General features: G+C 42.3%; 1 protein-coding gene across 4 annotated transcripts; it reads left to right on the top strand.

The window, feature by feature from the left end:
* Window positions 1–28: 28 nt before the first annotated feature.
* On the top strand, window positions 29–15096 carry SS18L1 (SS18L1 subunit of BAF chromatin remodeling complex). 4 transcript variants are annotated; one of them, XM_032704894.1, is made up of 11 exons: window positions 29–166; window positions 4097–4171; window positions 5118–5202; window positions 6020–6164; window positions 8137–8334; window positions 9355–9519; window positions 10425–10526; window positions 10918–11010; window positions 11645–11764; window positions 12510–12637; window positions 12838–15096. In XM_032704894.1, exons 2-11 carry the CDS (start codon window positions 4104–4106, stop codon window positions 12862–12864), a joined length of 1131 nt encoding a protein of 376 aa, XP_032560785.1. In that variant the 5' UTR covers window positions 29–166; window positions 4097–4103; the 3' UTR covers window positions 12865–15096. The 4 variants fall into 4 exon arrangements, with proteins under 4 accessions (XP_032560785.1, XP_032560787.1, XP_032560788.1 ...); XM_032704896.1 differs by having other exon boundaries at window positions 29–154; XM_032704897.1 differs by having other exon boundaries at window positions 29–123; window positions 4095–4171.
* Window positions 15097–15859: the final 763 nt, after the last annotated feature.

Genomic DNA, 15859 nt, shown 5'->3' on the forward strand with positions numbered 1-15859 from the left:
CCCGTGCGCCGTCCCCGCCGTGCGCAAACGGCGCAGGGGCCGGAACGGGGAACCCTGGAACGGCTCGGGTTGGGAAGCGCCTTGGAGATCGCGCCGTTCCCAGTGATTCGTAGCGCTAAAAAAAACCGTGAGATGCGTTTTCTTCCCGCGGAGGGTACACCGGAAAGTAAGAGACGCTGTTAAGTGATTTGAGGAAGCCGTAGATGTAATTGGGGCTTATGTGGGGTTTTCATGGATTCACGGAATGATAGAACGCCATGGGTTGGAAGCGACCTTCAAGCTCATCTCGTTCCAGCCACGGCGGGGACACCTTCCACCAGTGCAGGTTTCTCCAAACCTTGTCCAGCCTGGCCTTGGACACTTCCAGGGATGGGGCAGCCACAGCTTCTCTGGCAACCTGTGCCAGGGCCTCACCACCCTCATAGGGAAGGATTTTTATCTGACACCTCATCTAAACCTTTTGTCTTTCAATTTTAACCCATTTCCCCTTGTCCTCTCACTCCACGTTCTTGTAAATTCTCTTGCCCCATCTTTCCTGTAGGCTCCTTTCAGGCACCGTCAGGCCCAATTAGGTCACCCCAGAGCTTTCTTCTCTCCAGGCTGAACAATCCCAACTCTCTTATCCTTTCCTCACAGCAGAGCTGCTCCAGTCCCTCTGATCACCTCGGTGCCTCCTCTGGACTCGCTCCAGCCGCTCCCTGTCCCTGCCGTGCCGGATCCCGGCGCCGGACGCGGCCCCACGGACCGATCTCCCCTCAGCGGGGCCGGTACGCACTTTGCGTACGCACCGCGCGCGGTTACGCACTTTGCGTAGGCGCCCTTCGCGGCTCTGCCCGCGCTGGCGCGCCCGCCGTACGCAGTTGGCGTACGCAGTTGGCGCAGCGGGCGGCGCGGCCGAGGCTGAGGGAGCCCGGCGGCCGGGACGCACCATGTGCGGCCGGCGGGGAGGCGGCGGCGGGGCCGCTCCCGTCCCTTCCCCAAATCGCCGCCGCTCCCTCCCGCCACGAGGCTCCGGGGTTTTTTGGGGGGCGAGGCGCGGGCCGTGCCCGCCCGCGGGGGGTGCGGTGCCCGCGGGTGGTGGCGGGGCGCAGATCGTACCATGTGCGGCCGCCCCCCTGGCCGTGCACTGCGGAGAATCCTCGCACGGCAATAGCAGCCAGATAATAACAATATTATTAGAGCCTGGGACCGATATATTATAGGCACATAAAACACCCCCACCATGTCGGTCGCCTTTGCTTCTGCTCGCCCAAGAGGCAAAGGGGAGGTCACCCAGCAAACTATCCAGAAGGTAAAAGAGCATGCTTTTATACAGACAATTTTAGACGTTTATTCCGTCCACGCTCCTGCAGCTGGAGGCTGATTTCTAGGGCGATCAGGAAAAACTCGTGAATTTGCGAGGGCTGCAGAGATGGACAGCTGGAGAGAGAGGTGGGGGAGGAGGAGGAGGAGGAGGAGTGTGGAACAACGCAAAGGTGTTCAGATCGCTGCAAAAGAGAGCGAGGGAAGGACGCAGGGAATAAAATCGGGATGGCACGTTATCCCCGCTGCTCGCCAAGGGGAAACGCTGCCAAGCAGACATTGGGAAACGGCAATAAAATCTGCAAATATGCGGTTAATTTATGACGGTGTGTCAGCTTCTGGCCCCAAAAAGAATCCAACCTAAAAAAAATAAAAAAAGAAATAAAATCCTGAATTTACAAGGGCTTTCTTTTGTATCTGGATGCAGAATTTTAATCCCTCAGAAGATAGAGGGAGCACCAGCCACTGGTATTTTTCATATACTATTATTATTATTATTTGTGATGTGCTTATTGATGTTTAATGACAAACAAAGGTTTTGGAAGGTTTTCTCTGGAGGGGAGATCCCCGCGTGGGTCCCGCATGGAGGCCGAAGCAGAGTTGGGAAGTTATTGTTTCCTATTGCACACATGCTGACCCCCCTCCTCCTGCAGAAGGTGACGGTCAGGAACGACGAGGCTGGAAATGTCAATAAAGAAACGTGCATGTTTTTACTACGGCTGCTATTTGTCATTTGTGTTTCTGTCCTGATTTTGGCCGTTCCCACCGCCCAGGTGTGTTGTGGTGGCAGCCACGTGTGAGTTCTGTGTGGTCCCTTCCTGAGGGCTGACCAGTGGAGAAGTGCCACTGCAAACACAGCAATTAACCCATCACCAGGGGCTGTGCAGCCAAGCCATGAGCTGGTGCCAATTCACGGCTTCCAGGGGGAAGAAAACCCTCAGAGGAAGCCTGTGACAGAGCAGAGATTCAGGCAGAACAGACTGCCACGAGAGAGGCTGAAGGGATGACTTGCATCTCAGGAAACTGTTTGGAAACATCCCATTTTGTGGAGCTCACGTGGTATTTTGAACCAATTCATTTTACATACTGAAATATTTCAGGCTCAGTGAAGAAGTTTTTCTCTAACCTCCAGATCAGTTGGAGTTATTTCATAATTCAGATGGTTTGTACTTAAACCCATGACCTGTCACAGACAAAGGGCAGATAAAGTATCTTCAGTTTGATTTTCAAGCCCTTTCCCTTTTGCATATTCAGAAACTTTATGGAAGTTCTGTCTTTACAAATAATGAGTAAAACCCTTTCCCATCCCAGGTACACTTGATGGCAGGTTACTTCAGGGCTGTTTATCAGTGCTGGGCTGTTGGCAGTGATTTTCTCTTTGACAAGTGGCAATGCTGAGGAAGAAACTTCCAAGCACAGGAACTGGATGGGATTTATAGTCAAGGATGGAAATGGGGCAGAGAGAGGGGCAGATGCTCCTGCATTTTTTGAGCAGGAACTCCAAAGATCCTCATTAAAGTGAGCTTTTTAGAACACATACCAATCTCAATGAAGAAGAAGAAGAATATTCTTATTTGCATTCTTATTATATAAGCAGCTTGTTTTTATTTATTAACTCAATTTTGATAGTCTTTCAAAGCTGTTCTTATTCCAGTATCAACTATTCTTAAAATAGAGGAAGTCAGAGCTTTGGCAATAGAGCAGTGATGAGGTGCTCTAAAATAGTTCCTCAATTAACATTTACAGGGCAGCGAACTTCAGTGTCTCTGTGTAATGGTTCTTTCCTCAAGAGTTCTGTCCTGATGACACAGTGGTTCAAAGGCCCAGTCTTGCAAGCACTTCATAGCAGTGGTACCTACAAATGGTATCATGTAGAGGTGAATCTAAATTTTTAAATGCTGGTGTTATTATTTTATTCCTTCACCTGCAGAAAGCTTGTCCACAATCACAAGAAATCTGGGGGAGAGAGACAAACTATTGTATTGAAATTTTAAACCAAATCAAAGCGATATTTTAAGCTTTTAACTGTGTTATGAGTTCATTAAATAAAGGTCAGTGATCATAAATCAACTGATCACAGAAAGGTTTGGGTTGGAAGGGACCTTAAAGATTGTCTCGTTCCAACCCCTTGCCATGGGCAGGACCACAATATATGTATTGTGATTGATAATATATATATATATAGATATAGATATAGATATATGATCTATAATTACTCGTGTTTTCATTTTAAGTCCTCCTGTATTGGGACTGAACTACCCCAAAGGCCATGTGGATGTAATTCTCTTAAACATGGTTGCAGTAGCTCCAGTAATGTAAATTTTATACTTCATCAAGTTCAGCAGTGGCACACACTAGTCCCGGGTGGGAAAACTAGTAGGTTTAATTATTTGAAAGTTTGTTTCTTGTTTAAAAAGTAGCCATGTCAGTAAAATCTGACATTTTGGAAAGGTTTGGGTGATATTTTAGAATGAGCAGAGTGTTTCCTAGGGAAAGCGTTTTCCTTCTTCAGCATCAAATTTATCTTCCATTGAGGGGGAAAAAAGGTAAGTCCATTCATTCTTCTGTGCTGGGTATTTCAGTTAACTGCTTTAAAGGTAACTATTCATAAGTGAATTATTTGAAAGCAGAATCCTGTGGCTCAATAAAGTCACGTGTAGGTACTTTGTAATATCCCAAGGCAATAAAACTGCACAAAACACATCCAGTGCCAGGGAAGGTGGAGGATAACAAAAACACAGGACTTCCATACAATTCTTGTAGTAACATGTTTGATCATATTTCTTTTATGCAGATGCTAGATGAAATCACCACCTAATACAGTGTATTATGGATTATCAGAGCAGGGGAAAACTGCAGAATGTACTCAGTGAGTATTATGGGTTTGGGAGTTTGTTGGAAATTTTTGGTACTTCTTTCAAGAAGAGTACTGTGAACAGTTCTGGTGACTGATCACTGAGAGAATAGTTGGGATATTCTTTTAGATTCACTTGTATTAAGAAATGTATATTGTTCCTGGAAGTTTATTTCTGAAGTATTTGAGTATTTACTATTTGCAATATTTCAACAGGCCATTATTAAAATAATTATAAACAAATATGGTTACTGGACCATTTGCTCTACTTCACCACTTTCCCAGATATTTTCCCCTTGTACAAAAGAAAATGCTAAAACCCCCTTTTCTTTTGCCTTCTTGGCACGGTCCCTGTTTCCCAGAAGTCTGCCTTTTCCTTTTGCATCAGTGGCACAGCTGTCAGTTTGCTTTGGAAACCTTCTGTGCTTTATTACGAGCTTTTCCAGTTCGGTGGAGAACTGTGAAGGAGCACAAATGGCTCTGGTGGTGCTTACTGAGCAAACACTCCAGTTAGAGCACTCTTGAAAAAAATCTTGTTCTTCGCAGCTTGCTGGCAGGGAAAACAGGTTTTGGTTTTTAGAGTTCTGGAATTTCATCACTATGAGGATCCTTGTTAGACAGAGGAGGGAAAGTGGCTGATTGTTGGAGCAGCTGACTGGGTGTCAGTCCTCAGAGGCTGAGCTCCAGCTCCACAGTTCAAAGTGCTTTCAAAGGAGAGTGTATTTTACCTCTCCTTCTCCCAGGTTTATCCTTTGTAAAGAGGTTTTGAACACACTGATCCTTGATGGAAAACATGACAGCACAGATAGAGGTCATTACTGCTGCTATTTATTTAGGACAGATCAAAAATGGGCTAATGTAATTTAACTAACCATTTGTAAATAGGAAAAAAAAAGAGACAGATTTGGAATTTTCTGTATTGTTAACCCTTTCCAAATGAGCTTTACTCCTTGTTCTGTAGATACCAACAAATCTTGCACAGAAACCTGGTTTACTTGGCAACAATAGCAGACTCTAACCAGAATATGCAGTCCTTGCTTCCTGCTGTAAGTACCAGTCTACCTTCACTTAACTATGCCAGAGGGAAATGTTCTTTGATTCTGTCACTGATCACTATCAATGAACCATATTTTGGTATTTTTCCAGCTAAAAGCCTTGAAGTGGCCAAGCAGGCCACCAAGCAAATCAAAAGTTACTTTTACTGTGTTTAAAATACGTTCTTTGGGACATTTGTGTTAATCTCTGTCTCCAAGGGTAAGAGTATTCCATACAGTAGAATATATAGAGTACAACACTCTCTATACTGTAAATAGTGCAGTGGTACAGATCTGAACAGCTCCATTTGTTCCAGATTCATTATTCTTTATCTCTTCTTATTTGGGGGAAAAAGTGCCAGTATTTTATGTCAAAAATCTAATTCAGCACTTGGGTATTGGCTTTGTCTTTAAACATTGTGTTATTCTTGCTCAGTGAATTGATTTGGGAGGTATCACACGTAACACAAACTACAGCACAGCTTGGCAAAGGTCAATCTGTCAACACACTTCTGTGTTGTCTTGCTAAGCATTCCCCTGCAGTGGTTGTTTCTGAATCAGTGTAAGTAGGGAAGGACGGGCACAGAAGCCAGAATCTGTGACAGGCAGAATTTTAAGACGTTCCCTGTGCTGCCTGTCGGCTGCTCTGTGTCGTGCTCAGTGTCGCTCACACGGAGGAGTCACGCGAAGAAAGGTTTACACAAAACGTGAAGGAAACACATATTTAGCTGAGGCAGTTCTTAGTCACAGTCAGACTAATTTTGGGGGCTATTCTTTTTCTAATTAAAAACCTAACCAAGAATTTGCTTCTCCTCCTTGTTGTTTGCAGCCACCGACGCAAAATATAAACTTGGGCCCCGGAGGGATGAGTCAGAGCGCATCCAACCAATCTCTCCATTCCCAGAGCAATCTCAGTGATGCCATTGGGACGGGCCTTCCTCCTTCCTCCCTCATGCAGAGTCAGATTAGCAATGGTGAGCTTTGGTCCCCTTTGTGCTGCTTTGCTGTTGCTTGGCAACAAAATCATTAATGCGGAATATACTTAGAGAGCTGGAAAAGACCTCTCCTAACTCACCTTTCAGGCATATGGGGATTTCAGGCACATGCTGAAATCACCACAAAATGGCTACAGGCAGTAATGGTGTTGGCTTCTGCAAGGAATCCAGTGTGCTTTGTATTTCTTCAGAGGAAATTAAAAACATTTTTTAAAAAAATGCATAATGAAAATCACCAAGAGGCATCCAGGTTTTTAGTAAGAAAAATTGTATATTGAGGCATTTTTCTCATGAAAATGGTAGGGTTGGCGAGGGTAAAATGGAATTAATTGCATGACTAACCACATAACCAAACCTTTAAATTGCAGACCTTCCAGGATATGTGCCTTCTTACAAATCATTTGGTGTTGCACTACCCTTTATCCTCTACAGAAGCCTGCAGAGACTGTACTACATAGCCCAAGAGTTTGCACATTTTGCATTAATAAGATAATATAATTTGTCTGGTTTTGTTCACACAGCTACAATAATTGAAATACATTTTTTTTTAATCTGTGCATTTTATATTATGAATTATCTGTTTATTTCATAGTTCATAGCTACCTAGCTAGTTCTTATTGCTGTGGGTCTTTCCCAGAGTAACAGAGCAAAACCAGTTTCTATAAATAGAAATACCTGATTGTAAAATCACAGACCTTGGCAGGGGAACTCAAGAGCAGATGCAAGCTATGAAATTACTTCTGAGTTTTTAAAAATCCATTTGTGATCAAGATGATTGTACCTTTTAAACTAACGGATGAGGTACCTTCTTTAAACAGCTACAACTTATAAAGTGAACTTACTAAATTTTCTAGGACCTTCTTTTTGAAAGATTTAATACCTAGTATAAGTAATACAGTAAGTCAGTCAGAACATTGTTTTGTGTTACTAAGAATTAATGTTCTCAGTGTTGCTGTTTCTGGATTCTCTGATTTGCCCCCCACACTCCAGGTCTTTGTAATAATTTAGTGCTGATTGAAAGAACCAGACTGGTAGTCCTGAAGACTGGAATTATCCACAGGACAGACCAGACAGGGCAGTTCCCTCAGGTTGCTCCAGCCTGGTACTAAACCCAGCCTGAGTTGTGAGGTTTCAGGGTAGTTCCCTCTCTGCCCGGGCACCTGGGCAGGGCAAGGTATTTTATCATGAGCAGTATCAGTGCACTGGAAAGCTGACTGAGGATGTAGCTACACTTCAAATTGAAGGTGTGACTGAGAAGGCAGTAAAGTGCCTCTTTGAGTAGCCTGAGTAACAGCAGCAGTGATGGTATGTGCCTGCTGTGAGAGTAGGACACTCACACCCTTGCTTGATAGTGGCTTTTTTGGAAATTAGGAGTAAATATGTAGAAACAACTCAAATATGTGGGCTCTGGGACTTGTGAAAGCTTCTCATCTAATGGGAATGGAGATGGAAGTGTGTAATGAACAGTTGCAGAGTTGTAAGGGAGGGAAGAAAAGGGAAGAAGCCATAGAAGATACTACGTTTTATTCTTTATTGGTCTCAGTCAGGACTTGACAGGAATCACCTCAGTAGGAGAGTAGCTGGGTAATTCCCTGCATACATGTCAACACATGGATGTTTCCAGAGTTTTCTGAAGTACCTGAAATTACTGGTATTTGTTAATTCTGCTGCCTCCAAGGAACTGGTTGTAGGGCACTGCTGCTGGTTTTGTTCTTCCTGTCTGCAATCCTGTACAGCCTGGATTTGGCTGCCAGGAAGAGGAGGATCACTCCAACCGTGCAGTGGGCAGTTCTAATTCCTCTGTAGATAACAGGGTATTTTAATAATGAAGATTGGGAGGGTTTTTTGTCTTGTCATAAGGTATTTCAGAAAGGCTGTGAGGGCTTTAACGCTCACTGTACACTGCCAATAATAGCACAGATTTTCTTGTTGCTCTCTCTGATTTTTCCAGGTCCCAACCACGTGTCTATGCAGCAGTCAGGCCAGAACACTATGCCCACGACCTCTCTGAGTATGACTGTCAGCAGTCATGGGACTGGCCCTGGTTACAGCCATACAGTGCCTGCATCTCAGAACGTGCCAATGCAAGGCCAGGGGTCAATAGGCAATTATGTCTCTCGAACAAACATCAACATGCAGTCTAACCCAGGTAACCTCCCTCTTCCTCCTCCTGGGCCAGCTTGACTTCTCAGTGACCTCAGAGGTTTACCACCACCACATGAATTTGTTCTGTAAATATTTTCTGTAGACAGTGACAAACATACCAGAGGAAAAGCCAGCTTTAAGACTTCTCTGAATTTCAAGGTGTCAGGCGCCAGTGTAAGTCAGAACAGTTTCAGACTTGCTTTAACCTACGCCAGCTTACCACGGTTAGTGATGAACTGGGGAAAAGAGAGTTAGCCAGAGGTGCAGCAGCACTGTCTGATACCCCTGGCAGCAAATCCAGGGATCTGAGGGATCTGAGAAGCCCCTTTATCCAAGCTGACAGAGCCTGTCAATGAGTATAACACATTTACTGTTTGTACATTGCCACCGCATTTTGTTATTTTCGTGATACTTCACACTGCTTGCAGAGCATAGAGAACCTAGCAGACAACTCAATTAATTTCTTAATCTATATTAAAATTAATCTAAAATTTAAAAAAAGCTTGCTCCTGAGCATTGAATGAGATGTCTCATGCTTTAGAATTGTTTCTGACAGTAAATTTAGGGATCGAATAAATCCTAGAATATCAATTTATTCAGACTGTATAATCATCAAGTAGACAAGAAGATGGGAGCAGAAGAAAGAGTTTATTAGAAAAACAATACAGCAACAAAATGGTCAGGAGGTAGAGAGCAACAAGCATCAGTTCTTATTTCTTTCTTTAACCTTACTGCAGTAAGGTTTACATTCTTTTAAATAAACTAACTAATAATAATCAAGGCTGTATGTATTGTTAAATATCTGACTGAAGCAAATGGCAAGAACTGACCGTGTAATAACCTCCTTTCTGGATTACAGTGCAGAAGAGTTAAATAAATGGAGTAGGAAAACATCTCCCCCTGTGGAAAATTCACAGAATTATCAGGATGCACGTTAGTTGGAGGTTTTAACTTGCTTCCAAAGAGACTAGGGACAGAACTGCCACATCCTTTTAGAAAACAGTATTTTCCATGTACCTTGCAGTCTCCATGATGCACCAGCAAGCAGCAACATCACATTACAACTCGGCACAAGGAGGGAGCCAGCACTACCAGGGACAGTCCTCCATTGCCATGATGAGCCAGAGCAACCAAGGCAACAGCATGATGGGGCAGCGACCTATGGGCCCTTACAGAGCATCACAGCAAGGTAAAATCTGCTGTTAGATCACTGATGTAACTGTTGTTAGACTGATGATATCCAGTCCATCCTGTGGGGCACGAATCAACAAAATTTCCTAGTCAAGCTTACGAACAGGGAATCCCATCCAGGAGCACAGGAAATCCCGAATGGTGGAAGTGTCATGACAATGAGGTGAACCTGAATCTATTTGCAAGATTTATCTATTTAATTATTTCAGGTGTTTAGAAAAATAATTCTGTCTAAAAGGGATCATGTATCTCTAAAGAAAAGATGAACAATTTGATATACAGCTCATTGAAGCCACTGGGAATCTTTGCAATTCTTTCACATGGTGTTGGATCAGCTGTAACATGGCACAGTTAACAAGGAACACATTTCTGCAAAGAAGATATAGTTTGCCAGCAATTAGAATGAAAAATTAGGCCAAGGAAAGGAAAACACCAGAGGATAACTATCATGCTCTAAGACCTCTCTGGAAAAAGTTCTAAGAGGTAATAAAGCCGCTAGACTGATTCTAACATAAGCTGAATTTTGCTAATAAATCAATGTATTAGTTAAAATATATTTAATTCTGACTGTTTTCTTGAGCATGGAATCCATTCCTGTGCTTTTTCATAACTCAGATTAGTAGGTGAAATGTAGCCATTGCTTTCAGTGTTGCCGCACAAGTGAGTGGTTCCAGGATGTGTTGCTGACTGCTGTCTAATTTCAATTTCAACCAGCTTTTTCTGAGAATACAAATTTATTTCCTTCTTCTAGTGAGCAAAACATCGTTATAGCTTTTCTCAATACACATAGCTTGTTTACTTATCTGGACATAAACTCTGTTTTCTTTAAAAAAATAGATAAGAGAAACCCATCCCTTAGGAGTCCACGGGCTCAGGTTGTTCTGTCTTGTCTGTGCCTTGCAGGTTCCTCGCAGCAGTACATGGGTCAGGAAGAATATTACAGTGAACAGTACAGCCATGGCCAAGGCTCATCAGAACCTATGAATCAGCAGTACTACCCAGATGGTAATTCCTCTGAGCTGGAGTCACTGTGACACTGATAAAGTGCAGAGCACCTTGACTGCCACATCCAAGGACATGGCAAACCTATCATGATTCATTTCCAGTTTAAATGCTAGAAAATTCTAGTCCCAGGGCATGGCAGCCTGGTATAAAACATACTCATCAGTGCACCCTGCTATCCAAACTGCTGCAAATAGAGCCCAAAGCCCGGTTTGGATTAATAAATGCAGTAGATTTATCCATAGGTGTGACTTTCCTTGCCATGCATGTGACCTCCCACATAAGGGGTCTGTATTTCCTCTCAGCCTCATCTTGGTGCATAAGTGTATCATTCAACAACATGTGTATAGTTATATCAACAATGTATGTGATAAATCTTTGTGACTCCTTGCAGGACACAGTGATTATGCCTATCAGCAGTCATCCTACACTGAGCAGAGCTACGACCGGTCGTTTGATGACTCCACACAACACTATTATGAAGGAGGTAAGAAAATATATCAAAATCTTAACAGTAGTACCTCAGTAAATTCAGTATACTATTAAGATATCTGAACTCTAAATTAACTGGAGATATTAATTATGATACAGCAAGGTGGCATTTAGGAGAAGCAATGTTGTCTATAGAGCCTCTATTCATTTTATTGTTTCAGGATACAGCAAATGGAATTTTCATCATAGGCATTTCAAGGAAATGCCAGTAACAACTAGATAAGTGGTCTTTCTGGGATATATGCATAAACATCATTATCTAGAAGAAAATACAGTGGGAGGGCTTCTTGAGAAACTGACTATTTACCCAGGCACCCTTATCTTTGTGACTTTGTTTTTCTTCTGAAACACTTCTGGGGTGAAAAAAAATCCTCTGGGGAACAGGCTCCTTATTTGTTTGTTTAGTGATGTGTATAAAAAAATAACTCTTCTATTCAAAAGAAATAAAAATTACCAAAGAAATAAACATCCTGCTTGGCAAAATGCAATCATCTGTTTCTGAAAAGAAAGTTCCAGGGTATGAATTCCAGGCCAAGGCTCCTTCTACCTCTGTTTTCCTTATGATTCGTGTGTACAGTGAAATACCTGCCTCATCTCTAACCAAATTATTTCAATTGTCCCCTCCTTAGGAAATTCTCAGTACAGCCAGCAGCAGGCAGGATACCAACAGGGAGCTGCACAACAGCAAACGTATTCCCAGCAGCAATACCCAAATCAACAGAGTTACCCAGGACAACAGCAAGGATATGGTAAGAAAACTGTCCTTGGCTGGTCAAGGGTTTGCAGTGCTTCATCCTGATGCCTCATTCCTAAGCTAAAATAGGCTGTAAACTATTTCCTTAATTAACCTTGGTCATCCACGTACCAAAATTAGCCAAAAAGCTAGTAAAGGGATTCGAGGCAGTAATATACATTAGTGTAGCACTGCATTCCATACTGTTATATTAGCATCCTGAATCCCTCCCTCTTTTGAAAGAAAGTTAGAAAATAGACATTTACTTCATGGGGACTTTGTGTTAAACATCATCAGGAGGTCACTGCCTGGGTTCCCAGGCCTCCTACACACCTAGTCCTTCAGAAGTGACATGAAGAACATCAGGAGTCCAGAGAATCCCTCCTCCCTCGCTCAAGGCACAGCCAGATTAGATAGGAACTTAAACATGCAATTATTACCAAAACAAAGGCCAGGTAGCTGCATAGAATTAATAACTGAGCTGTCCCAATACAGGTTTCAGAGAGGCAAATCACTTAGAAGTATATCACATTTTCTGAGCAAAGTGTAAAACCTAAAGTTTACAGTGCTGCAACTACATTATTATTAGTATTAACACCTCCTAGTGTAAAGCTAGAGGGGAGGTCTAGGCAGAATTTACTCACAGTTCGTACTCACAGAACTGAACTTTGTTGGCATCTTGTTTAACATTGAGGGGTAGTTAACCATAAGAATCCCCCCACCAAATCAGGCCTTAGTAATGGAGTTTACTGTCTTCTCAGGTCCTGCACAAGGAGCCTCTTCACAGTATTCCAGCTACCAACAGGGACAGGGGCAGCAATATGGAAGTTACAGAGCTTCCCAGACAGGCCCATCCGCTCAGCAACAGAGGCCTTATGGCTATGAGCAGGTAAATTGTCTAAATCTGTGCTCTGAAAAAGCAGATTTAGCTGTTAGCTCTGCATATAAATCTGTCTGATAATTTGGTGCAGGCGTATTGGTGATACTTCAGTGGGTCTTGTAAAATTCACAGACCAAAAGACATTGCCTAACTCACTGTAAGCCTCCAGTATATAATCCTTCAACATTTCTATTTCTCTTTTTTTACAGGGACAATATGGAAATTACCAGCAATAAAGGAATATGATGCTGTGTCAGATTTATTTCAATGGTATCTTCTCCATCTTTCGAACTGGATGTACAGGCAGTTTTGATTAATTGTAATATGTTGGTTACCCCTTAGCACAAAGCAGCGTCTGTATGTGAACAGTGTTCATTTCATGCTGGATATGAAGCAGTGCACTACTGGTAACAAGACAATGCTTTAATGGTTTGATATTTGGTGCTGTGTATAGTACTGTATGTTGATACAACGCAGAAGTTTTCCATTTACCCCCCCCCTTGCCCCATTCTTGATGTTTCTAAATAGCTTTAGGATGATTTGATCACAGTTGTGCCCCGTTCTGGAAAACAGCCAGGTTGTTCTGCAGTCTGGCTCAGTACAAAGCCCATCACTCACTTCTCAGTCCAGGGAAGTTCACTGTGGTAGGTTATTGATCTTTTTCTGACTGAATGCATTGAAGATTACCTGCCAGCCTCCAAAATCCATGGCTCTTAACTTTACTTCTGCAGAACAAGCGGAGGGATACATTCCTTTTATAAAAACAGTTCTATGCTATCTGATAAAAATAAAATTAACTGCAACTTCTGTAATACCTACCCACCGAAACCTTATAATTCAGTAATCCGCATAAGTCCACGTTTCTGTTGTAAAAGGTACAGAAAGAGGACCTAAAACTATGGTTGTGGAAATGTTGATCATTAGAGGCACCTTTTATCTGTCCATGTAAACGGAGGTATTTCTGTCGTGGCAAGAAAAATAGAAGGGAGCTCTGGGATCTTCAGTGTCCGCCTGCTCGACGTCAGTATTGCTTCATATCGTGCTTAGCTGAGAAAAACATCTGGCAAAAGTCCCGTCTTTGATATGCTACTCCAAATTTTGTAACTTGGATATACATTTTCACGCCAAATTTCACAAGCAGGTGGCTGGCATCCTTCTTTAGTTCTGGTTCTTCTGCTGCCCTTGCTCAGATCTCCCAGCAAGCATTGTAACCATGAATGTTGTCGGATTTGTTGGTCTGTTGTTCTTACAGTTCATCATCACCTTTATTTTCCTCTTGTAGCTTGACAGAAATCATTCAGAAGTAAAAGAAAAAAAAAATCCATCTTTATTGTGGATAAGCAACTAAGTTCAGCTTTAATTGTGAAACACTATTATGCATATGGAGAAGGGAGCTATTAATGGGGTCAACCAGTGAGGGAACACTTATAGAGGGAGAATTTAGAGATAAAAACTAGTGGTATGTAAAAATCAGTATGAACAATGTAAGTCGCTTCTATTCAGTTTTATATGTTCTTATAAAGTGTTGATAAAAAAAAAAAAGAAGCACTTTTAAAGTGCTTGTGTAAGTGTTGAACAAAATACTGTGTCCAAATTTGTCTGAGGCAAAAAGCTGGGGTGACTGTACCCCACGAGCATTTTTTAATATGAGATTAACTGCAAATTTGCAATCTAGAGCAATCTCTGTAGGATTTTCTCCTTGTTCTTTGTCTGAACTGGTATATTTATGGGATTTCAAGTTCAAGTACTTTATATTTTTAAAAACCAAGACCACAAGAAAAACAGAACATTTCTCAATTCATTACTTTTTTTCCTTTATAGGAAAGTCTTTAACTGGACAACTGAAGAGTTTACTGTTAAATGTTGTCCAAGCACTGCCCTTCCTATGTTAATAATTTCAATTACTGGTAAAATAGAAGACATTTTTTTAGTCAGTCCTCATTTCTCTCATCTTTCCTGCTGGTGTTTTCATACAAATAAGTACTCTCAAATAGCAATGAACAGAAAGGAAGTGAGATTGTTTTCCTTATAATATTTAATATTATAGGTAGCCAGAAGAATGCAATATTGCTCTTTGCCAGCTTGGAAATATGCCTTTTATGTGGTTTTTGAAAGTGCTGAAATGCTTTTGAGAGAATATAAACAACACTTAAACTGAAACAGCAACATTACATCAATCTGAAATGTCTTACATTAAGAACTTCGTGAATGTTGTGTATATAATGTATTTGAAAGAGCACTTTGGAAATAGTTTGTACATTTATTTCCTAATTTATACATGATTTTTTGGTGTTAATATTTCTAATTGTTAATAACAAAATGTTTATTTAATGTGTTGTCCATTTTTATGTATTAATGTGGAAACAAAGTGATGCCAGCATTTTGACTTCTTCCATGAATTGTATCATTTTCTGTTTTGTAATACGAAATGCTTGAAAACTGTTTAGGTTAAATATTATCTGAAAATGAAGTTGGTGGTACTTTTCTTATGACACATAGAATGGAAACAACAGGTAAAGGGAGATTATTTTGAGCTGTGCCTTCTGCCCTACTTCTCTGACAGTGCTTATATAAGTGTTATGGTTATGTCATGGATGGTTATGGAATCATAGAATGGTTTGGGTTGGCAGGGACCTTAAAGCCCATCTCGTTCCACCATGGGTAGGGACACCTTCCACTAGACCAGGCTGCTCGAAGTGTCCAGAGGATGATGCCAGATTCTTTTCAGAGGTGCCCAGTGACAGGACAAGGAGCAATGGCCATAAACTAAAACACAGGAAATTTTACCTCAACATGAGGAAGAACTTCTTTCCATTGAGGGTAGCAGAGCCCTGGAACAGCTGCCTAGGGAGGGCATGGAGTCCCCCTCTCTGGAGACATTCCAAACCCACCTGGATGTGTTCCTGTGTCACCTGTTCCAGGTGACCCTGCCTTGGCAGGGGGGTTGGACCGGGTGATCTCCAGAGGTCCCTTCCAACCCTAATGATTCTGTGACTCTGTGAAAGCCCCACCCAACCTGGCCTTGAACTCTTCCAGGGATGGGGCATCCACAGCTTCTCTGGGCAACCTGTTCATTGCATATGACAAAAGCTTGTCAGTGGGTCACGCTGAGTGATGGTGTCGGGGGATTCGGGGCCTCCTCATGGGGCAGGGACACCATGGGCCACCACCCACACCTGCACCTGCGTTACTCTGGGATCACTGTGGGAACAGCAACTGTTAGCACTCGTG

Source organism: Chiroxiphia lanceolata, chromosome 17 (genome assembly GCF_009829145.1).
Source record: "Chiroxiphia lanceolata isolate bChiLan1 chromosome 17, bChiLan1.pri, whole genome shotgun sequence".
NCBI classification, from domain to species: Eukaryota; Metazoa; Chordata; class Aves; order Passeriformes; family Pipridae; genus Chiroxiphia; species Chiroxiphia lanceolata.

Excerpts from the sequence above, each read along its gene's own strand:
- SS18L1 (XM_032704894.1), top strand. The coding sequence starts at position 4,104 with ATGAAATCACCACCTAATACAGTGTATTATGGATTATCAGAGCAGGGG. Across the intron at positions 5,203-6,019 it reads TGCAGTCCTTGCTTCCTGCT|CCACCGACGCAAAATATAAA; the intron begins GTAAGTACCAGT and ends TGTTGTTTGCAG. Across the intron at positions 12,638-12,837 it reads GGCCTTATGGCTATGAGCAG|GGACAATATGGAAATTACCA; the intron begins GTAAATTGTCTA and ends CTTTTTTTACAG.